A 23,778-nucleotide genomic window follows, 5' to 3' on the forward strand; every position below is an offset into this window, starting at 1 on the left:
ATTTTAACTATTGTGAATAATGTTGCAATAACCATAGGAGTACACATATCTCTTCAAGATATTAATTTCATTTCTTTTGGATATATATACCTAGAAGTGGAATTGCTGGTTCAGATGGTTGTTCTATCTTTAGTTTTTTGAGGAACCTCCCGACTGTTTTCCAAAATAACTGTACCAATTTACATTCACACCAGCAATGTTCAAGGGTTTCTTTTTCTCCACATCCTGGCCAACACTTGTTATCTTTTGTCTTTTGGATAATAGTCTTTCTATTAGTGATGTCAGGTGATACTGTGATTTTTGTTTGCATTCCTTTGATGATTAGTGATGTTGAGCATTTATCATATATATACCTGTTGGCCATTTGTATGTCTTCTTTTGAGATGTGTCTACGTAAATCCTTTGTTTTCCCATTTAAAATTCGGGTTATTTGTTTTCTTGCTGTTGAGTTGTTTGAGTTCCATTATATTTTGGATATTAATACTGTATCAGATGTGTGGTTTCCAAATATTTTCTTCCATTCCATAGGTTATCTCTTCATTCTATTCATTGTTTCCTTTTCTGTACAGAAGCTTTTTAGTTTGGTGGAATATCATTTTTCATTTTTGCTTTTTTATCTGTACTTTTGGAGTCATATCTAAGAAATAATTGCCCAGATCAATGTCAAGAAGCCTTTTTTTCTGTTTTTTCTTCTACTAGTTTTACAGTTGCATGTTTTAAGTCTTTAACCCTTTTGGAGTTGATTTTTGTATATGGGGTGAGATAAGAGTCCAGTTTCATTCTTCTGCATGTGGATATCCAGTTTTCCCAATACCATTTATTGAAGAAACTGTCCTTTACCTGTTGTGTGCTCCTGGCACCTTTTTTAATGATCAGTTGATAGTAAATGTGTGAATTTATTTCAGGGCTCTTTATTCTGTTCCATTGGCCTATATGTCTGTTTTTATGCCAATACCATACTGTTTTGATTACTATAGCTTTGTAGTATATTTTGAAATCAAGTAGCGTGATACCTCCAGCTTCATTCTTGCTCAAGATTGCTTTGGCTATTCATGGTCTTTTGTAGTTCCATATGATTTTAGGATTTTTTTCCCTCTTTCTGTGAAAAAAGGTAATGGAGTTTTGATAAGGATTGCATTGACTCTGTACACTGCTTTGAATGGTATGTACATTTTAACAATATTAATTCTTCCAATCTATGAACACAGGATATCTCTCCATTTATTTGTGTCTTCTTTAATTTCTTTCAGTATTTTATAGTTTTCAATGTACAGATGTTTCACATCTTTTTAAATTTATTTGTAAGTACTTTATTATTATTTTTGATGCTATATAAATAGGGTTGTTTTCTTAATTTATTTTTTTGACTAGCTCATTGTTAGTATATAAAAACACAGTAATTTTTGCATATTGATTTTGTATCTTGGAACTTTACCAAATTCATTTGTGTTAACAGCTTTTGTGTGTGTGAATTCTTTAGCATTTTCTATATGGAAGATTATGTCTTCTGCAAACAGAGATAGTTTTATTCTTTCTTTCTGATTTGGATGCCTATTATTTATTTTCTTGTGTAATTGCTGTGGCTAGGAATTCTAGCACTATATTGAATAGAAGTAGTGAGAATGGGCATCCTTGTCTTGTTTCTGATCTTGGAGGAAAAGCTTCTAGCTTTTTGCCATTGAGTGTGATGTGTATATAACCTTATTATGTTGAGGTGCACTCCTTCTGTACCTAATTTGTTGAGAGTTTTTATCATGAAGGATTTTGGATTTTGTCAGATGCTTTTTCTGCGTCTATTCAGATGATTTTATGATATTTATCATTCATTCTGTTGATATGGTATATCACATTGGTTTGTAGATGTGTTCCCTCCTCTTCAATTTTTGGGGAAGAGTTTGAGAAAAATTTGCATTAATTCTTCTTTAAACATATAGTAGAATTCACCAGCGAAACCATCAAGTTCTGGATGTTTCAGTCTCCTTACTTGTTTTTGTTCTGTTGGGATTTTCTGTTTCTTCACAATTGAGTTGTGATAGGTTATATATATCTAGGAATTTATCTGTTTCTTCCAGGTTGTCCAATTTGTTGGCATATAATTGTTTATCATAGTCCCTTATGATCCTTTGTATTTCTGTGGTATCAGCTTTAATGTCTTTTCTTTCACTTATACTTTTATTTGAATCTTCTCCCTTTTTTTCTTAGTTGATATAACTGAATTTGTTAATTTTGTTTATCTCTTCAGAAAACCAGTTAGTTTCATTGAAAAACTTAGTTTTATCAATCTTTTCTATTGTTTTTGTATTCTTCAGTTCATTTATTTCTGTATTGATCCTGGTTATTTCCTTCCTTCTGCTAACTTTCAGCTTAGTTTGTTCTTTTTCTAATTCCTTTAGGTGTAAAATTAGGTTATTTATTCAAGGTATTTGTTTTTTCTAAATGCAAGAGTTTATTGCTGTAGCTTCCCTCTTAGAACTTACATTTTTGCTGCATCCCAGTTTTGGTTTGTCATGTTTTTATTTTCATTTGTCTCAGGATAATTTTTTATTTTCCTTTTGATTTCTTCTTTATCCCATTGGTTGTACAGAAATGTGTTGTTTAATTTCCACATGTTTGTGAATTTTCCACTTTTCCTCTTGTTACTGATTTCTAGTTTCATATCACTGTGATCAGAAGTGATAAAAAAATCTGAAGATAAAGTGATTCTGTTTGATAAGTTAGGTTCTGTTATGACTCTCCTTGATTAGTGCAAATTTCTGTGCCTAATAATGGCTCTTTAGTTGTAGTGTTCATTTCGTTCATTAATAGTTACTATAAAAAATTGAATCTCTAGAGTTGAAAGTTTAAAGAGTCTTTGTCCTGGTGAATTATGATTTTTATTAACTGACTGTTGTTATGCATCTCATAGCTTGAATGAGTGATTATGATGTCCCTATGTACTTACATATGACCCTGTGTTGCCCTTAGAGTAGTTATATGTGTAGTTGTATATGGTCCTATGTTGCCCTCCTAGGTGTGGTTCTCTTTTTTCTTTCCCGTTTCATACATCTTTTCCAAATGCTATATAGACTGCTTATCCAATTAACATGTTGTAGAAACAGAAGTCTTGCCATTTCTTTCTTAATGAAGGACCATGGCTGCCCTAAACACTATTACTACTGTGAGTAGAAGAAAACTATAGCAAAGACTAGTTTTATTGAAGTGCTTATTTTGTACAACAGCTTTTACATTTCTCCCTGCTGAGGGTTTTAAAAGCTTGATAGTATTTTGTCACTATGCATATGATTTAGCATAATCACCTGTCTAATGCTATGCACAGTCTAATTTATTTTGATTTTTCATATGAAAACATTACAGTTTTCACTTTCAAAGAGTTTATGGACTGGCTGGTGACACTGGTCTTAATAAATGAATGATTAAATAAGGACAGGGAAGGAAGGAAGGAAGGAAGGAAAAAAAGAGGCAAAGGATGTGTATATGGGGGTTTATTTCTTCTTGAGTGAGTTTTGGCGGCTTGTATCTTTCAAGGAATTGGCCCATTTCATCTATGTTGATGAATTTATGAGCAAGAGTTGTTTGTGATGTTACTTTATTACCTTTTTATGTATGTTAGGTCAGTAGTAGTGTCTTCCCTTTCTTATCTGGTGTTGATATTTTGTATCTTTTCTCTTTTTTTGTTGGTCATCCTGACTGAGCTTTATACATTTTATTCATCTTTTCAAAGAACCAACTTTTGGTTTTATTGATTTTCTCTATTTTTCTATTTCTAATTTTATTAATTTTTGCTCTAGTATTTTCTTTTTTCTGCTTATATTTGTTTTAATTTGCTCTTCTTTTTCCAATTCCCTATAGAAGCATAGGTTGCTGATTTCAGTCTTCCTTCCTTTTTTTCCTGTAGTATATGCATTTAATGCTATACACTTTGAGCAAGGATTACATTTAAATTTTAGTGAAACCATATAGAATGGGGTTCATGGACACATAAAAGAAAAAAATTTTTGAATCCTGGATGTATTTGACAACGTAGAAGAAAGTAATAGTCTGGCAGGGGAAGGAATAGTTAGAAGTCCATGTTTGTAAATGAAATTATGATGATAGAAAAAGCATTAAAGATAACCTGTAAGGTGTATTATTTTCCACTAAACAATTACGTATTTGTATTTCATTTAAAAAATATTAGTGATGGTGAGTAAAATCCCTGTGCAATTGCCACTGAAAAGAACAGAGTGTGATTACACTGTATATACTCAAATGCCTTTTTAAAGACATCACCATGCTGGAGTCTGTGTTGAATATATATTACTTGCACAGTTTTCTTATTTCACTTAGACATAATACAGTTACCATCATAGGAGAAGCCTACGTCCATTTTACTGATTCTTATGTTTTCCTTCCTGCAGAAATGCTGAGCCGATTGTCAGGATTAGCTAATGTTGTTTTGCATGAATTATCAGGAGATGACACTGATGAGAATATGAAGGCTTCCTTAGAACCTGTGAGTAGCTCTGTTCTGAATTAAGCTGATGAGACATATATTCCATGTTCTTCTGAGGACAAAAATTTAAGATAGAAGAATATAGGCAGCCTCCCTTGTGCTAAGTGGAAGAGAAGTTTAAGAAAAACATGGAGACTTTATAAATGATCGTTTTCCTCCAAGTCTGTAGCCTGTGAGCCACAGTGAGGGGAATCAAGTTCTGGATGAGGTTAGAAAGATTGTTCTCGTTTGTCCCCTTGTTTAGTGCTAGATTGTTTTAACTCCTCCAGTATGTATTCCTGTTCCACAGGAAAGGTTTGAAATGACAAATGGTGGAACTGGAACACCTTTTGGGTTTGAGAATATCTGTTTGTATTGTATTTTCTGAGGGCCACATAGGGATCAAAAGAAGTCGTTTTGCTTTCTGAAAAGACAAGCAGTATCGCCTAGTGGTTAAATTTTAAATTTTGGCTCTTCCACTTAATGGTTTGTGATCTTTGCTTCCCTTTATTTTTATCTTTGGTAAAATTACTATAATAAGATTATAAATGAGATAATGTTTATAAAATGGTTAACATTTACAAAATATGTAATATATTGCTATGATAGTATGTTCTAGGTAATAATAATTATTGGGTAATAATTATTATTGGAAAGATTTCATAAGTAAGGATATGAATTGAGCAAGAGATAAGATGAAGTTGGAATGAAGGAACTCCTGTTGGATGCTAATACCTTTTCCCTCATGCACTGGCAACTTTTTGTCTAAATACTAGGAATTACCCCAAGAACCTGACATAGAATTTAATGATAGAACACAGGAGGATGTTCTGGAGCGCCTGGCTTATGCAGAGCAGTTGGTGGTGGAACTAAAAGAAATCATTAGAGAGAAGGATGCTCAACTGCAGCAGAAGGATGAAGTTCTACAGGTATCATTGTTTTTGTCCTTTCTTGCCAAATATTTGATGAAAGACAGATGTACAGTCACTTAGATTCCCTTCACTTAGATTATTAGAGAATCTGATTCTTATTTCCCTAATGCTGTAGGATGATGCCTACTGAGAATACCTTTTGTTATATGCTAGATAACTGATGAATAAACATTTGTTTATTTACCATCATTGTTCTCTGACAGGAAGAAAGAAAAGCTGCTGATAACAAAATAAAAAAACTAAAACTTCATGCTAAGGCCAAGTTAACTTCTTTGAATAAACACATAGAAGAGATGAAGGCACAAGGAGGGACTGTTCTGTCTGCAGAACCTCAGTCAGAGGAGCAACTCTCCAAGGTACGGTGATTGGGTATAATACATATTTTCTGAGTAGGAAAAGCCTCCCATATGGCACATCTTCACTAATCACAAAAATTTATGAGGCTAAAGTAATCTAGCACTAAATGCTACCCTTTCTTATTGAACTTGCAGTCTAGCTGGGCTGTGGGCCATACACAGAATAAAAGACCAACAGAAAACATGGAAATTCAGTATCAATTGTGACCTAGACTTTCAAAGAATTAAAAAGGCTAACAGGAAGAAATAAATATTGTAGTGAGGCATTTGGATAGGAGAAGCACATAGCTTTTAGAGAAGTTTCATCACTGCTTCAAAGATTAAACTAGGTGATCTGTAAGGTTTCTTTCTCTGAAATTCTCTGGTTCAGTGACTTAATACAGAATATTCTTTGTCTTCATATAGTGACGTAATAATACATTAAAGTTTCATGCATCGTGGGCTCAATCAGCTGGATTACCTTGGGCTCCTATAAGGGATGCTTTCTAGGTTTATGACTGCCACCAACAAGACAGTTTAAGGTTGGGGGTGGAGAGAGAAATAAGTAAAGTGTTGCCTTTTGAGGAATAAAGCATTGTCCCAATACTTGTTCTTATTACCTTTCCTCTATGGTTAAACCCTACATATTCACATTCAGTCAGCTCTTTAGAGTACAAGAAACCTCAGGGTTTTTGTTTTTGTTTTTGTTTTTTTGGAGAGTTTGGTATAGGACAAAGAGAGGCTGGCACATCATGTGCACGTTACAGTTGGCTTAGATGTCACTCTACATAAGAAACTTTTAAATTTTTTTTAGATTTCATCCTGTTTTACCTTATGACTCACTAATATTCTTATTCACAATGTTTTTACTCTTGGGAAATTAGCTTTTAATCAATTCTAGGCATAATCCTTGGGGTCACTAGTTAGCTCACGAGTACCCTGGTTAGTCTTTCCTTCCTGGGTCTAATGCTCAAAAGATAACTCTTTTCCTGCAATGATAGCCGTATTTAACTTCTCAAAGCTTATTTTAGAAGCTTCTCTTATTCTTCTTAAATAATGTCTTCATCTTGAGTCTTCTTTATTTACTTTTTGGGTTTTTTTTTTTCCTTTTTTTCCTCTCACAATTTTTTCTTCCTTTGGCTGTGGTAGCACCAACCTATCTCTCCCCATGTTGCTTTGTTTCCTCTAAACATTTCCCTCTTGCTATATTGTTAGATTTTTAGATGATCCACTTTATACTCTGCCTTTTTTTTTTTAAGTTTAGAGTCCTTAAACAAATCAACATTTTATAGCTTCATTTCTTTCCTCTGTTAAATAAAAAGGTTGGATTAAATAATTTCTAAGTTCTAGCAATCAGTCACAGCAGCCTTTCAACTATTGTATGCTCACTACAAAGCTGATGTTCTGTGGAAAGTGTAATTGAAGAAGTGGTGGCTATCCTCAGATGCTTGACTGACTATTATGTAGAAGAAAGTGAAATTATTTGGTGTAGTTCCAGTGAACAGACTAGGTTCATTTTGGGGTAGGTGGTGGTGAATTCAATTGGGAAGCAGAGTCTAGTTCAGTCTAAGGAGGAACTTTTGGGGGAAAAAAATAGAGTATTTGAAAGAGTTATACTTCCTCCCCACTGGCTCTTTTATGATGTTTTGCCCCTAACTTAACAGCAGCCTTGTTTTCCTGAATTCTGTCCTCTAGTTCTTCAAGGCAGTGAGACTGTGAGCTTTCTATTAAGTTTTAGTCCTTTCAGGCACTGACTGGTTTTGCCCTCAGACTAAAAAACATAAAAATGGGGAATTTGGTACCATTTCTTCCAAGTATCTACTCCCCTCCAGCATATTCCTGCTTTGGGTTGCTCTGCAGCATTTTCAGATAGCGATTTTACTATCTTTTCCAGAGTTTACAGCGGTTATCTGAGGGAGGATGGGTCTAACGGGAGCTCCTTGGCCACACTGAAACTGGAAGACTCCAGGATTCCTTCCTTGTTGTTAGGTCAGGTGTTATTTCTTGCTCCCAGCAGTTGGATAAAACTATAATAAACTGGTTGTATCGGGCAAATTACATTCTTTTAAATAAATGACTTTATCTCCTGTGTTTTCAGCATGACAAGAGCTCTACGGCGGAAGAGATGGAACTAGAAAAGATAAAACATAAACTCCAGGAGAAGGAGGAACTAATTAGCAGTTTGCATGCCCAACTTACCCAGGCACGAGCAGAGCAAGCCACACAGGTAGGGGTGTCAGTCACTTTATAATCATTAAGTTAACGAATCACTAAAGTGCTATGACTAATACGTTTTTCTAGATGCCCAATAGATATTTGTCTGTGTATCTATCAGTTTTCTTCTTTGTTTCTTCCTTTCCCTTCTCTTCCCTTCCTTCCTTTCTCCTCCACTAAGTCTAGTGATTTTGCGAGGCTGGGCATTGGCGTTTGTCATTCATGACTAATATTTGTAGATACCCAGTATGGTTTTTCAATATATGGTTTCACACATCTTTTTTTTCAGAAGAGTTTCTTGAATTATATAGCTTGTAATATTTGTCATGTTTTCTTCTTTAGGGACTTCTATTATCACTATGTTCCACCTTTGATTATCTTCAGTATTCATCAGTTTTTCTCAGTTCCTTTTTATCTCTTCATTTTAAAAAGATTTTTCTTTTTTCCCTTATTTTATTTAAGGTATTCTATTTTGTGTTTATTTGCTTTTGTGTTTCTTCTTGTTTTGTCTTCTTTTCTGAAATGATATGTCAGAGTTCATTTTGATTCACAAGAATCAAATTCTTCCTGAATTCTGTTACCTTGTTTCTGAGTTTTTCTAGTTCCGATTTTTAAAATTTATTTTCATGTCTTATATAATTTTCTTAATGTTTTTTTAAACACCTGTTGAAATAGATTTCAGTTTTGATTAGTTTTTTGAGCTGATGGTACTCTCTTCTCACATGTTCCTTAGTTATTTTTTCTTTTTTAATAGTATCTTTGAATGGGATTTGACTTGGATCCTTTTATGTTTTTTTATTTTTGTGTGAAATTAATTTTCCTAAATTTTTAGAAGGAGGCTTAGTTCAGGAAAACTGTGTTTTATTAACAGACTTATCTCTTTTGTTGTTGTTTTGTGTGTGTGCTCAAAGATAGGGCAGGTGAATTTCTGAGATTTCCTTGCTTTCTTCCCCCGACCTTCACTTTGGTCTATATTAACATTGTCCAACAGTAATATAATGTGAACCACGTGTATAATTTAAAATTTTTTTAGCAGCTGCATTACAAAAGGTAAAAAAGAAACAGGTAAAACTAATGTTAACAATATATTTTATTTAATCCAATTTATTAAAAATATACTTTTAAGATTAACATAAAAATTATTTTTGTGTTAATTTTTTTCTGTACTAAGTCTGAAATTTGGTGTGTATTTTACATGATATCTCAATTTGGCTGCTTAGTTTTCATTGGAAATACTTCATCTGTGTTTAGATTTCATAAAATTTCCAGTTGAAAAAAATAGATTCATGTACTCAGGTTTTTCCAATACATATTTAGAAACTTCCCAATAACTGAACCGAGTGCTGAAACATCATTTTCCTTTAATATTTGCATCTGTGTTAAGAAACTGCTTAATTATTTTTAGGACAATTAATTTGACTTTGAAAAACATATTAACTTTAAAGCGACATCTGTAAAAAATGAAAGCATGTGACCACATAGACTTGTATGTGCATGTTCATAGCAGCTTTTCTTGTAATAACCAAAAACTAGAAACACCTCACATGTCTATCAGCAGGAGGATAGTTAAACAAACCATGGTATATCCACACAATGGAATACTGCTTAGAAATCAGAAGGAATGAACTATGCATCAATGTTACACTTTTATTTTAAACTTAAAAATGTATCTATACTTATTTTTTTAACATTTTTATTGAGTTATAGTCATTTTACAATGTTGTGTCAAATTCCAGTGTAGAGCACAATTTTTCAGTTATACATGAACATATATATATTCATTGTCACATTTTTTTTCACTGTGAGCTACCACAAGATCTTGTATATATTTCCCTGTGCTATACAGTAGAATCTTGTTTATGTATTCTGCATATGCCTGTCAATATCTACAAATTTTGAAATCCCAGTCTGTCCCTTTCAACCCCCTGCCGCCTTGGCAACCAAAAGCTTGTATTCTCTGTCTATGAGTCTGTTGTTTCTGTTTTGTATTTATGGTGTTTTTTTGTTTGTTTGTTTGTTTGTTTTTTGGTTTCACATATGAGCAATCTCATATGGTATTTTTCTTTCTCTTTCGGGCTTACTTCACTTAGAATGACATTCTCCAGGAACATCCATGTTGCTGCAAATGGCGTTATGTTGTTGGTTTTTATGGCTGAATAGTATTCCATTGTATGAATATACCACATCTTTTTATCTGTATTTATTTTTAACTAGAAAAATAATTTGATTTTTTATTAATAATAAGTGTTTGTATTGTAATTTAGTGACCAATTATGATTTGCATAGGTTATCAGCTGGTACTCCTACTCTCTGCTTAAGGTATTCAGATAAACACATTACAGGGTTACATCGGTATGTAGGAAAAAAGTGTTTAAATTGAATCAATCCTTTGACGTGGACTAGATAGCTGGTATGTTTATTATAACACTAGGAACAATGTGCATACTTGTTACTTGCACAACAATTCAGCAGTATCTTATGTGATGCAACAGGGAAAGTGAAATATAATCATACTGAAACATAGTTGTATTTAATGAAAAAGTAATTTATACTTAAATTAATTTAAATTAAATAATATTAATAATTAACTTCCTCACTTACATTAGATATATTTCAAGCCCTCGATAGCCACACGTGGCTAGTTGATAATGAATTATATAGCACATGTGTAGCCCTTGTTTTTCTTCTATTTCTGTTACCCCTATTCTGCTTAATTTCTATTTCACACCTAGATGTTTCTTCTTAGTGTAGTTTGTATCTTAGAAAAAACCCCTGATGAGTTAGTTTTGAGAGTTCAGAGGGACTAGATTGGTCTAGCCTTTTAGTCCTTTCTACTACGGACCCCTTGCATTCAGCCAGTATTGGAGAATGGGAAGGCCCTGCCAATATAAGCTGCTGTTTTAAGATGGGCCAACTGTGCTATACAATAAGAACTTACTGGCTATTTGGGGGTTGTTCTCAAGGCCATCAGATGTTGCTCTGTTGCTGACTTCTTCCTATAGCACAGATGCTAATCCCATGCAAATCTTGTCCCTTTTGGTGGTTTATCCCTACTTACTTGTATTTTGGGGTTTGTAGGATTACCTTCCTAATTTTATTGTAAATATTGTCTATGGATTTTGGTTTTATTATCTAGTTATGCTTTCTGTTTCTATGTGGGGATTCAGAGAAACTGAAAAACTTCTGCTATTGCTCTGTTTTCCTCTGACAAATAATTTTGACAATTACTTTTTAAAAAAACCAACATATATGGCAATTCTCTTTAGTTTGAAGTGGAAATTAGAAGGATACTGTTAGGTATTTAGGGCAAATGAGGTCAAAGAATTAAGAGTGTTAATTCTTTTGCTTAAATTTTTTTTTTCCTTTTGTGTTTTCAGTTTGCTAAGAGTTCAACAGAGATGGAAGAACTTTTAATAATGAAGAAACAGCTCCAAGAGAAGGAAGAACTCATCAGCGCTTTGCAAACCCAGCTCAGCCAGACACAGGCAGAGCAAGCTGCTCAGGTAGGGTGGAAGGTACCTCACAATCACTGGAATAAAGACTCATGAAAGGCCAAGATTATGACATGACAAGTCAGTTCAGACAATCTGTTTTTAAAACTTTAGCACATGAAAGTGTAGTAGCTAGAATGCTACAGTAGAAACTACAAGGGTGTGGTAGTAGAAGAAATTGGAAGTGTTATTTACCTTGATGAGTATACTATAGCCTAATTGATGGCTGTTTTGTAGTTCTACAGGCCCAGAAACTTGGTTTTAATAGCACATGGAGTTTCAGTCTCAGGAAGGAATGGGTTTGTGCTAAGTTCAAAAGAGACTATTAGATAAACCGAAAGAAGTACAAATGATTAAATCCATTCTTTCTCTATAGTAAAATCTTAATGGGAAGTTAAATTATAATCAGAAGATTACTTAGTGATTATGTAATGAGAAAGTGGTATAGATTATGTGATTCAGCGTTAAAAGTATGTGACTTTCTTCTTCATATTTATTTCTGCTACCAGGACCAGACTGTTGGGACTGGCATCCTCAACTCTTTCTATTTTTCTAAATTTCCAGTTTGACCATCCACTCTTGTATTTTTCCTTTGTGAAGGCCTTTGATTCACAAAACATTTTTTTCCCTAAAGTGCTTTTGTACAATAGCTAATTTTATCTATTGGGTATTTGGTGTTTACTTTATTGATAACTTGTACTATTAGTGGTCCTCTCTGTCTGTGATGGTCTACTGCTGTGTGTACATTTAAAGTTGTCTATCCTAAAATCCTTAGTTTTGCTTGTAAGCTTTTATTGTGTCCTTTTTATGTATAAACACTTTATACAGGGTTGGATAAAGAAATATAAAATATTTTTACTGAGTGGCTTAATACATAGAAAGCCGAAATATATATATCAGCAGCAATATGAACTGAAAGTATTTTGAGAGGTGAAGGAGCTTACTGTGCGTGTGACAACCAAGGGAGGTTTCAGATTCATAGTGATACCAAAATTCAGATAGTCAAAAATATGGAGATTTTTTTTCCACCTAGAAGGAGAGCCAGAGTCAATTCAAGGTGTCACAAATTGAGAAATCAGCAATAGTTGAAGAGTCTGTGCAAAATGGGCAGGGTAAGAGCTGGTTGACGTGCTCAACCACAGATTTCAAGGAAATGAATAAGCGCGTGCGTGCGTGCACGTCCACGCACCCGGGCACGCGCGCACCCCCCCCCCCAAGAACAAAACAAAATAAAAACACTGATAATGAGCAACTCACAACCAGTTAATTTATTTCCACTTCATTCTGTTAAGATCCAGTTTGGGTGATCTAGAAGCCAGCAAATAATGGCAGCTGAAAATAGCTGTCTTGGGGAGGTGGTGTAGGTTTGCAAATATACCAAGTTCTTTGGTAGAAGCAATTCTTTGGAAATAAGACTGGAAAGAGGATTTGTATTTCCCATTGTAGAGAATCTTGAGTAAAAGATACATTAGTTTTAAGTTTATATTAATAGGGCATGACAATTTCACTGAGAGTTTTCTTCGAGCGTAAGTGTGGTATTGAAGTGCCCAGGGCTTAACAGGAATCTAACTTTGCTTAATATTCTAATCTCCTTAGATCTTTTAAGAATATACCTCTGTGTATTTAAACACTTCTATTAAACATGCAAATATAATTCTTATTCAAAATTTATATATAGGCTGACTTCTGAATTTGGTAATAAGCTTCCTCTCACATTTGGAAGTTACCATCAGGCCTGTATCTCTCGCCTAACATTCTCATCCTTGACGTTCTAAATTTAATTTAAAAAACCTATTGTCTATCAGTTCCCAGTGTCTGTCTTTGGAGAATAGTCTGTGAGTTTTGTCTGTGTGATATTCGGGGAGTGTAACTTGTATAGTTTCTCTGGTGTGTCTTCAGTTGAGTTCCATGCAGCAGGTGGTCCGAGAGAAAGATGCCCGCTTTGAAACACAAGTTCGTCTTCATGAAGATGAGCTTCTTCAGTTAGTAACCCAGGCAGATGTGGAAACAGAGATGCAACAGGTGTGTTGCTAAAACTTAGTAGAATGACTGTCGTTTTAGTTAATTTTGATTAAGTTATCACAGCACCTCTTCCATTCTCACCCACTGCTCTTCACTTGGTTGGGGTCTGCTCATCAGTTGGCTTATTTTTGGTGTTCTTCTCTTCTGTTGCATATTAATTATTTATTTCTCCTTACCTCGCCTCTTACCCCTCTCATCAGGTTGCTGGTACTCAAAAGCTGAGTTGAATTGGCAAATGTATGTGGTAGTCAGAAGTTGGTTTCTCTTCAGTTTGCCTGTCATAGCTACCTTTGTGCATTAAAAACCTGATCCAAAGCTTTAAATCAATGAAGTCAGTTTTAAACTTTAAATAATTTAAAGGTAAAAAGAAGTGATTTTGAAGCCATAAAGTCTTCTATTAAACCAATAATTCTTTTTTTAAAAAGTTCACTGAGTAAGTTTTGAAAATTGGCTTCATTGTTTTTAGCTTAATCATCTACTAACTCAACAGTATTTCATTTCTGTTCAGTGCATAGTACAGTGTGGTACCCGAAGGCACTCCAGTGGTATTTCTTGGTTGATCCATTTAATTTTTTTCTTTTTTTTTAAGTAAACACCTCTTCCAAGTTCTAGGCAGTCCTTCAGAGTACACCACTAAGTAAAGTTTCAGAATATGGCACTTTTTAAAGTAGCATATTGATATATACATGTATCATTGATTTATTCATTCAACAAATATTTATCCAGTGCATGTCCCATGCATGAAACTGGAAGAGAAATGGTTCTTACCTGTAGAGAATGTTCTCTTTGGTGAGTGAAATACACATGTACCTATGTTATTTAGGTACAGCACATTGACTATATAATTTTAAAGGTGGATATGTGTAATAAATATCTAATTATTAAAAAGTCTCCCTAATTCAGGGGCTTGCTTGTGTTCATTTGGTTGTTGGTGGTGTTCTGGAGAAGACATTTTTGGAGGTTCTTTGTTGCTGCTGGATGAGGAGCATGGCATGCTGGTGTCTCACACTTGAATGTGTCATCCTCAACATTCCAAAAATCCTAAGTAGACCAATCTGTGTGGCATTTTGAAAGGTAAGCAGATAACAGTGCTCATTTGTTAGCACATCATGTGGAAATGTTTTCTCCTCAGAAACTGAGGGTGCTGCAGAGGAAGCTTGAAGAGCATGAAGAAGCCTTGTTGGGCCGTGCTCAGGTTGTGGACTTGCTCCAACAGGAGCTGACTGCTGCCGAACAGAGAAACAAGGTATCGCCTTATGATCTCTACTGCCTGCCGTGGGAGGGTTCCTTTCCACCTTAGTTCGCCAGGCAGCAGGTGTAAAATCCTATTAGAAACCTTCAGAGAATTGGTGCCATTTATTTATTCTTTCAACAAATTCCCTGTGCTTAAGTGGTGGTGATATTCTGATGAGCAAAACAGATACAGTTCCTCCCTCATGTAGCTTACGTTTCACGTCTTTTACTGTCTCTCTTTTCCTTTGTGATTTTGGGTCGAGTCCTACTTTCTCTAGAATGTTGCATTTTCCTTTTCTTTTCTTTGAGTTTCTTTTCTGTCAGTTTATCCCTTCTCTGTTGTGAATGTTTCTTGTGCATTATATACTGTCCCTTCTTTGCTTGTTTTTGTTGGTTAATTTTCTGTTGGATTAAAATAATCCCACCATGCAGTGTTCCCTCACATCTAAAGGTGATTAAGGATGCTCGTGTTCCAAAATCTGAAACTCAAGTATCCCATACCCTGACTATAACCCATCCTGTTATTCCCTTTCTCAGGCTGAACTCACCTTCATTCTCATTAGGATTTCTTGATCCTTTCAGTTTGTTCCTCCAGTGTGTTAGTTCATTCTTGGCCTCTCTCCTTTCCTTGTCTAGTATAGACTTGTAATTGACCATCTGGACTACTCTTTTACCAGCCCTTGGATCCCCTGTGTTGCTGCCCCTTCACATCCAGGGAGCCAAATCCTAACATGTAATGAATGCTGCAGTCCACATTCTCCACTCGTTCATCTGGGTGCTGCAAGAAAATCATCTCCTTTCTTAATTTTCAACTCCCCTTGAGAAGGACTGTCTTTCTTGCAGAGAAACATGTTTCCATATCTCCAGTGCTAACAAAACCCATGCCCTGACCCTGAGTTCCCTCTCTGGCTGTCATCAGATTGTCAGGTTCAAATCCCAGTTGTGTTGCTTACTAGATAGGTTCTATAGAGATAGTTACATATATGTGACTTTATGGTAAATTTCCCTTCTCTGCTCCTTTTAATACCTGGTAAGTATCTCTCTCATGGCCTCAATCATTTTATATTACTATGATCTTTTTAAGTGTGAATCTCCCAATAAACTCTTGAGTTCCTTGAGGGCAGGGACTGGATCCTTTATTCATTCATTTATTCAGTATTTATTGAGTAACATGTAGTCAATATGCCATGTACTATGTTGGGTGCTGGAGAACAATGATGATAAAACACACAGTCCCTTCCCTTATTGAACTTATTTTATACTGGGAGACACATAAGTGAAATGATAATGCCACAAATAAAAAATATATGAATAGAAACTGTCAAAAGTATCAAGAAACAATAATAGAGGATCTTATGCAATTATAGGCTTGGTCTTGAGTGTCTTGGCCCAGGCTTCACCTGGAAGAAGCACTTCACTATGCTTATTGAAATGAAAGAATGAATTTATGGTTCACGTGGCTTCATCTTTTTTTCTTAGATTCTGTCTCAGCAGTTAGAGCAGATGGAAGCTGAATGTAATACCTTAAGGAACACTATAGAAACAGAAAAACAAGAGTCCAAGATTCTGATGGAAAAGATGGAACTTGAAGTGGCAGAGAAAAAATTATCCTTCCACAACCTGCAGGAAGAAATGCATCATCTTCTGGAACAGCTTGAACAAGCCGGTCAAGCCCAGGCTGAACTGCAGTCCCAGTACAGTGCTTTGGAACAGAAGCACAGAGAAGAAATGGAAGAGAAGACCTCTCACATTTTGAGTCTTCAAAAGACTGAACAAGAGCTGCACACTGCCTGTGATGCCCTAAAGGATCAAAATTCAAATCTTCTCCAAGAAAAGAGTGAGCAGGCTGTTCGTTCAGCCCAGACCATTCAACAGCTGGAAGGTCGGTATTTTGTTGCTTTTGAAGCTCACCTGTCTAGCACCAGAGTGGCTCCTACTTTAAAATTCTAGGGATGACATCATTTGTTTAAATCAATTGAGTCAATAGAAGGATTAAGAAAAGCATCTCTTCTGAGCTCTGTTTCACTTCTCCCATCTCTGACTAAAGTTATAATCTGGCTTAGCATTGTAATTATCATAATAGTACTAAAAACTATTGACAGTTATGTGTCAGGTATTAAAAAGAATGCTATATGAGACATGACTGTGGTCTGAAGGATTCACTGACTAAAAAGAGTAGGATTTGAATTAATTTGTCAAAAACTCAGGCCAGATCTAGTTGCAAACATTGGGAAGACTGAGTTGTATGGAGTCATCCTTACTTCTAAAGATGGATCTGAATGCTTTTCTAATAGCTGAAAATTTCTCTTTATAGGAAACTTTTATCTTTTAATAAGGTTTAAAGAAAACTTATTTTTCAATGTGTTATATTACAGTAGTGAAGAGCTAAACATTAACCAGAAAGCCTCGAGGGGCATTATCTGGAAACAGTGCGTTACATAAGCGTGCTGTTCTTTGTTTTTTTTTTCCTCCCAAGTTTCTTTTATTTATTTATTTTTTAAAATTGATATACAGTCAGTTCCCATGTGTCAATTTCTGGTGTACAACACAATGCCCTAGTCATCCATATACATATATATTTTTCATATTCTTTTTCATTAAAGGTTATTACAAGATATTGAACATAGTTCCCTGGGCTATATAGAAGAAACTTTTTTTAAAATGTGTTTTTATATAGTGGCTAACATTTGTAAATCTCAAATTCCCAAATTTATCCCTACCCACTCTCTATCCCTGGTAACCATAAGATTGTTTACTATGTCTATGAGTCTGTTTCTGTTTTGTAGATGAGTTCATAGTGTTCTTTTCTTTCTTTCTTTTTCTAGATTTCACATATGAGTGATGTATGGTATTTTTCTTTCTTTCTGGCTTACTTCACTTACAATGATGATCTCTGGGTCCATCCATGTTGCTGCAAATGGCATTATTTTATTCTTTTTTATGACTGAATAATATTCAATTGTATAAATATACCAGAACTTCTTTATCCAGTCATGTGTTGATGGACATTTAGGTTGTTTCCATGTCTTGGCTATTGTATACAGTGCTGCTATGAACATTGGGGGAGCATGCTGTTCTCTTAACTGAGCCATGTTCATGTTTAAAACTGTGCTATATAGTCTCAGGAGGATTTACAACGCTTATGTAGAGAGTGAAGAAAATAGACACTAAAGGTATTTTCAAGGGGGGAAGAAAAGAATGACTTTTTAAAAAATACCTAGGCATGTTTTATTTTACCTTTGAAGGAAGCTTACTGAGATGTCCTTTGGTTCTTGTGAGTATTTAAACAATTTAAAAAAATGTCCTTGGCATCATAATTTTAATTAAGATAACTGAACTAGTGTAAACAGCATATGGTGTATCCCTAGATGATAATAACTCACTAAGTTTCAGACTTGAGGCAAAGATCATTTCAATTTACTTATTCTCATTTCTTTAGATCAACTCCAGCAAAAATCTGAAGAAATTAGCCAATTTCTAAATAAACCAACATTGCAAAATCATGAAACAGCATCTCAGACTTCTTTCCCAGATGTTTCTAATGAGGGTACACAGGTAATTAAATGTATACTTCTTATAAATATCTGTTTGTCTTTGCTTGAGTGTTTTAATAGAATTTATTCCAGGAAGCAGTATAAGCCTCTTCTGTCTGATAAAATTTTTTTTTGGAGGCTATTCCATTGGAAAGGTTCAGGAAAGACATTAAGGTAGTGTCCCAACAATGAATAAGCACCATGATCTCAGGAACCTTTCTAATTCTACAGTCTTAGAAATCTGTGTTAGAGATGAATCATTATTTTTAATTTTATAATCAGTTTCTTCAGTTGAGAAGACACTTTTGCTTTTGGTATTCTGAGATTTGATCAGATTTAAAGTATACAGTTCAGTCTAACCTAACTTAAATGTCTATTATAGAAATCATAATGCTCACATTAATTAGCTAACAGTAAAAAATTTAACTGCCTGTTGATTGGCTAGTATGTTCTCTCTGCCTTTGGTAAAAATCTCTGTGGGAAGCTAGATTTTAATCACTAGAAGGCTGCTTATTGAGCTTGAATATCAGAACAAGGAGAGTTAGTTTGATGATCTTAATTAGCTAGTGTAAATCTGGGATAACTGGATTCATTCATCTCCATTATAAGATTTATACCCTTCCAAACTGACAGGCATACTGGTCAACAGAGCCCCATGGTTCCTGGGCAGTACTGTGCACTGATAAAAATTTTTGCTTCCTGGTTTTTAGCATATAGGCTTTCCAATCTCTTCTGTTCTCCCATTCTCAACTCAACTTTCCTCCAAAGTTTTAAGACATTTTTCAGCAACTCTAGAAAAATTGGATTTTATAGTGAACACCTGTATACCTACCATCTAGATTCTGTCAACATTTACTGTATTTTTTTAATCAAATATCTATCCATTTATCCATCTAAGAACTCATCTTAATTTTTCATACAGTTCACAGTAAATTGTAGACATTAGTCCATTTTTCTCTAACTAGTTCAACATTCATGTCATTGACTAGATTTTAATATTTGTTTATAGTTCTTTTTCTTTTGAAGTAAGATTTACAAGACATGAAATGTACAAGTATTAAGTGTACCATTCATTGAGTTTTGTCTAGTGTACACCTGTGTTACCCAAATCCCTATCAAGATATATCACCCCGCAAAGTACCCTTTTGCAGTCAGCCCCATTCTTCCCCTCCAGAGATGATCAGTGTTGTTTTTTTTGCCATATATTAATTTTGCCTGTTTTATATCCTATAAATGTAATCATACATTTGTGTTCTTTTGTGTAAAACCTCTTTCACTCAGCATGTTTTGAGGTTCATTTATATTGTTGCATATATCCTAATTTATTCTTTTATATTGCTAAGAAATATTCCATTTTGTGAGTATACTGCATTTTCCTTTTGCATGATTGTGCTATAATTTTCTTTTGATGGATACCTGGCTTTTTCATGCTTTGGCTATTATGAATTAAGCTGCTATGGATATTCTTATACAAGTATTTGTGTGGACATATGTTTTTATTTATCTTTATTAAATGCTAGTTGAGGAATTTCGGGGCCATAGAGTAAGAATATATATAGCTTTATAGGGAAATGCCAGATCTTTTTCCAAAGTAGTTGTATTACTTATACTCTCACCTAAAATATATGAGAGTTCTAGTTGCTCCATATCTTCTCTAAGATTTGTTATTGTCCATTTTTGAAATTTTAGCCATTGTAATGGGTGTGTAGTGGTAGGTCATTTTGGTTTCAACTTGCATTTCCCCCATGACAAATGATGTGGAACATTTTTTCTTGGGATTCTGGGTCATCTGTGTATCTTCTTTTTGTGAACTATGTGTTCAAGTCATTTCACCATTTTAATAATCAAGTTCTTTGCCTATTTATCAAGTTGTATTAATTCTGTGTATATCCTGAATTCCAGTTTATTATCAGATATATTTAGTGAGTATTTTCTATCATGCTGTGGCTTGCCTCCTATTAATTTTCTTCAGGGTATCTTTTAATTAGCAGACATTTAAAATTTTGATAAAGTCTATTATTTATCAGGTTTTTGGAAGGTTTGTAATTTTCTGTGTCCCATCTATGAAAACTTTGCTTAACTCCAAGTCATGCAGATATTCTCTTATGTTTTCTTCTATATAGTTTTTGCTTTCACAGTTAAGTGTCTGAACCTCAGTAAATTTTTGTATGTGATGTAGGATAAAGTTAAGTTTTTATTTTTTTCTATATAGATATCCAATTGTTTCAGCACCATTTCCTGAAAACATTTTACTTTCCTCATTGGATTGCTTTGGTACCTTTGTTGAAAACAAATGATTACTAACTAGGTCTATGTCTGAGCTTTCTATTCTGTTGATCTATTTATCAGTTCTTATTTCAGTATTACACAGTTTTCACTACTGTAATCTGTAGTTAGTCCTGAAGTCAGGTAGTATAAGTCCTCTAACTTTGTTCTTCTTTTCAAGATTGCTTTGATTATTCCAGGTCCTTTGCATTTCCACAGAAATTATAAAACCAATTTTCTCAAATTCTATTTGGAAAAAAAAAGCTGGATGGGATTTTGAATTGGCATTATGCTAAGTCTATAGGTCAATTTAGGGAGAATTGAAATCTTAACACTACTGAATTTTTCATCCCATGAGTATAGTATTTCTCTTCACTTATGAAGATCTTCTTTGATTTCTTTCATCAGTGGTTTATAGCTTTGATTGGAGGAGTTGTGCACATGTTAAAAATATTCTGAAATCCTTTTTAATGCTATTGTAGATGGAATTTATTCTAATTTCATTTTCTAGCTGTTTGATGCTTATATGTAAGTATACAATTGAATTTTGCTTATGTGAGCTTGATAAATATTTGTTTTATTAGTTCTAGTCTCTTTATAGAGTCCTTAGGATTTTCTACATAAATAATCATATCGTCCGCAAATAAAGACAAGTTTACTTACTCCTTTCTAATCTTTATGCCTTTATTTCTTTTTCATGTAATGGCTAGGACCTTCATTACACTGTTTCATAGAAGTGGTAAGATTGGCCTTCTTGCATTGTCCTGATCTTAGGGAAAAGTGTTCCACATTTTACCACTAGCTGTGCTACCAGCTTTCAGTTTTCGATATATATCCTTTATCAGGCTGAGATCATTCCCCTCTATTCCTAGTTTGATGAAAATTGGTATTGGATTTTGTCAAATGCCTTTTCTGCATTTACTGAAATGACCATATGAGTTTTCTTTACTCTGTTAATATGGTACAGTACTTTAATTTTTAAATATTAAACCAACCTGGTAACGTTAGGATAAACCCCACTTGGTCATAAAGTATTACTGTTTTTATATATTACTAAATTTGGTTTGCTACTGTTTTCTGAAGCATTTTTGTATCCATATTTATGAAAGCTATTGGTCTTTGTTTTGATCATGAAGGTTTTCCTTTGTTTTGTAGTATCTTTGTCAGATTTTGCTATTAGGGTTATAATGGTATCAAAAAAGAAAAAAAAATCAGTGGGGAAGTGTTCCCTTCTATTTTCTGAGAGTTTGTGTAAGATTGGTATTATATTTCAAGGGTTTGAAAGAATTCACTAGTGAAACCATCGGGGCCTGGAGCTGATAATAAATTGATTTTCTTATTCATCTTGTGTCAGTTTGGAATTTTTTTTTTTTTTAGGCTTTGTCTATTTCATTGAAGATATCAAAGCTTTGTTATGTTGGTTGGTTATATTGGTTATACTATCCCCTTTTTATCCTTTTATGCTTGTAAGCTCTGTAGTGGTACCCATCCCTACCCTAATCCCTATTTTTTTTAATTAAGGTGTTATTGACTTATTGTATAAATATAAGGTGTTGCTTTGATACATTTATATGTTGCAGTAGGATTACCACCGTAACACCTCCATTACAGCACATAATTATCATTTCTTTTTTGTTGTGAGAACATCTAGTCTCTTAGCAACTTTGAAGTATAGAATACAATATTGTTAACTGTAATCACATTGCTGGGTATTAGATCTTCAAAAGTTGTTCATCTTCTAACTGCAAGTTTGTACTGTTTAACCAACATCTTCCCAATTTGTGCTTCATTTTCTTGACTTAACTAGAAATTATTTGACTTAAAAAAATCTTTTTAAAGAACCAAGTTTGGGGCTTGTTAATTTTCTCTATTGCTGTTTTTTTTCACTTTTATTGATTTTGGCTCTTTAGTATTTCTATTTATTTGGTTTTACTTTTTTCTAGCTTTGTAAAGATCTCTTCTCATGTAACTTAAGATCTTCTTTTCTTATATAAACATTCAAAATTACAAAATTCCCTCTTAAGCACATGGTTTGATATGTTTGTTTTTTATCATTAAGTTTTTGAAGAGTTTTCTAATTTTCCTTGTGACTTTTTCTTGGATCCTGGATTATTTAGAAGTGTGTTGTTAACTATCCAGATATTTAGTTTTGTTTCTAGATATCTTATTATTATTAATTTCTAATTTCATTTCGTTATAATCAGATAATATGCTGTATATGATTTCAGTGCTTTGAAATTTATAGACTTGTTTTATGACACAGCATATGGTCTGTCTTAGTGAACATAGCTTGTGCACTCATAAAGAAGATATATTCTGTAGTTATTGGATGTAACATTTTATAAATATCACTTAAAATCATAGTGTTATTCAGATTATCTTTTTTGATTGATTTTTGTCTAGTTGTTGAAACTAAACTGACTTTTGTCTAGTTGTTTTGTCTGTTTTATGTCCAGTTGCTAAGAGGGGATTAAAATCTTTAACTGTGATTGTGAAGTTGTCTGTTTTTCCTTTTAACTCTGTCACTTTGTATTTTGGATCTCTTTTAATAAGTACATATGCATTTATGATTTTATGCCTTCTGATAAAATGTTCCTTTTTGTATTTATGAAATATTACTCTTATCTCTAGTAATTTCTTTACTGGAAGTTCTGTTATATCTGTTACGTTTACTGTTTGCATGATATATTCTTTTCTGTCCTTTACTTTCCACTTACTTCTTTCTTTACAGTAAATGTCTCGAAGGCAGCATATAGTTAAGTTTTGCTTTTTTGTTTCTTCTCATAAGCTCTGCTTTGTCATTCAAGTGGTTAGTTCATTTAATGTAACTATTGACATGATTTGATTTGTCTTCCATTTTGGCCATCTTTTTTTTTTCTTCTGTTTTCTGTTTCTTTCTTATCCTTTCTTTCTATTTAATAATTTAAAGTTTTTTGAATTTTATTTTCACTTATCTACAACTTACTTTCCTTTTAAACATCTATATTAGAGTTATAACTGACAAACAATAATCTATAGACTTTTAAAGTGTACAGTTTGATGAGTTTTGACATATGCCTGAAGCCATCATCACTATCAAGTAAATGAACATATTCATCATCCCCCAATGTTTCTCATGCCCTCTTTTAAGTTTTCTCTCACATCCCCACATCCCTATGCCCTGCCACTCTTTCATTCATTATAGATTAGTTGTGTTTTTTAAAATTTTATATAAATTATATGTACTCTTCTTTTTTCCTGGCTTCTCTCACTCAGCATACCTATTTTGATATTCATACTATT

The 23,778-nt window shown here is 33.8% G+C and overlaps 1 protein-coding gene across 4 annotated transcripts in view; it reads left to right on the forward strand.

The window, feature by feature from the left end:
• GOLGB1 (golgin B1) overlaps window positions 1-23,778 on the forward strand; it is a 72,517-nt gene that overhangs the window by 10,446 nt on the left and 38,293 nt on the right. For 2 of the 4 annotated variants that reach the window (XM_015251715.3, XM_015251716.3), the window contains exons 2-10: window positions 4,398-4,492; window positions 5,248-5,400; window positions 5,607-5,759; window positions 7,837-7,965; window positions 11,330-11,455; window positions 13,343-13,465; window positions 14,598-14,711; window positions 16,178-16,580; window positions 18,138-18,253. In XM_015251715.3, the coding sequence (XP_015107201.1) occupies window positions 4,400-4,492; window positions 5,248-5,400; window positions 5,607-5,759; window positions 7,837-7,965; window positions 11,330-11,455; window positions 13,343-13,465; window positions 14,598-14,711; window positions 16,178-16,580; window positions 18,138-18,253 (1,410 nt within the window). In that variant the 5' untranslated portion in view covers window positions 4,398-4,399. The remainder of the gene's footprint in view (window positions 1-4,397; window positions 4,493-5,247; window positions 5,401-5,606; window positions 5,760-7,836; window positions 7,966-11,329; window positions 11,456-13,342; window positions 13,466-14,597; window positions 14,712-16,177; window positions 16,581-18,137; window positions 18,254-23,778) is intronic. The other 2 variants (XM_015251720.3, XM_015251721.3) reach the window with 1 other exon arrangement.

Source organism: Vicugna pacos, chromosome 1 (genome assembly GCF_048564905.1).
Source record: "Vicugna pacos chromosome 1, VicPac4, whole genome shotgun sequence".
Lineage (NCBI taxonomy): Eukaryota > Metazoa > Chordata > Mammalia > Artiodactyla > Camelidae > Vicugna > Vicugna pacos.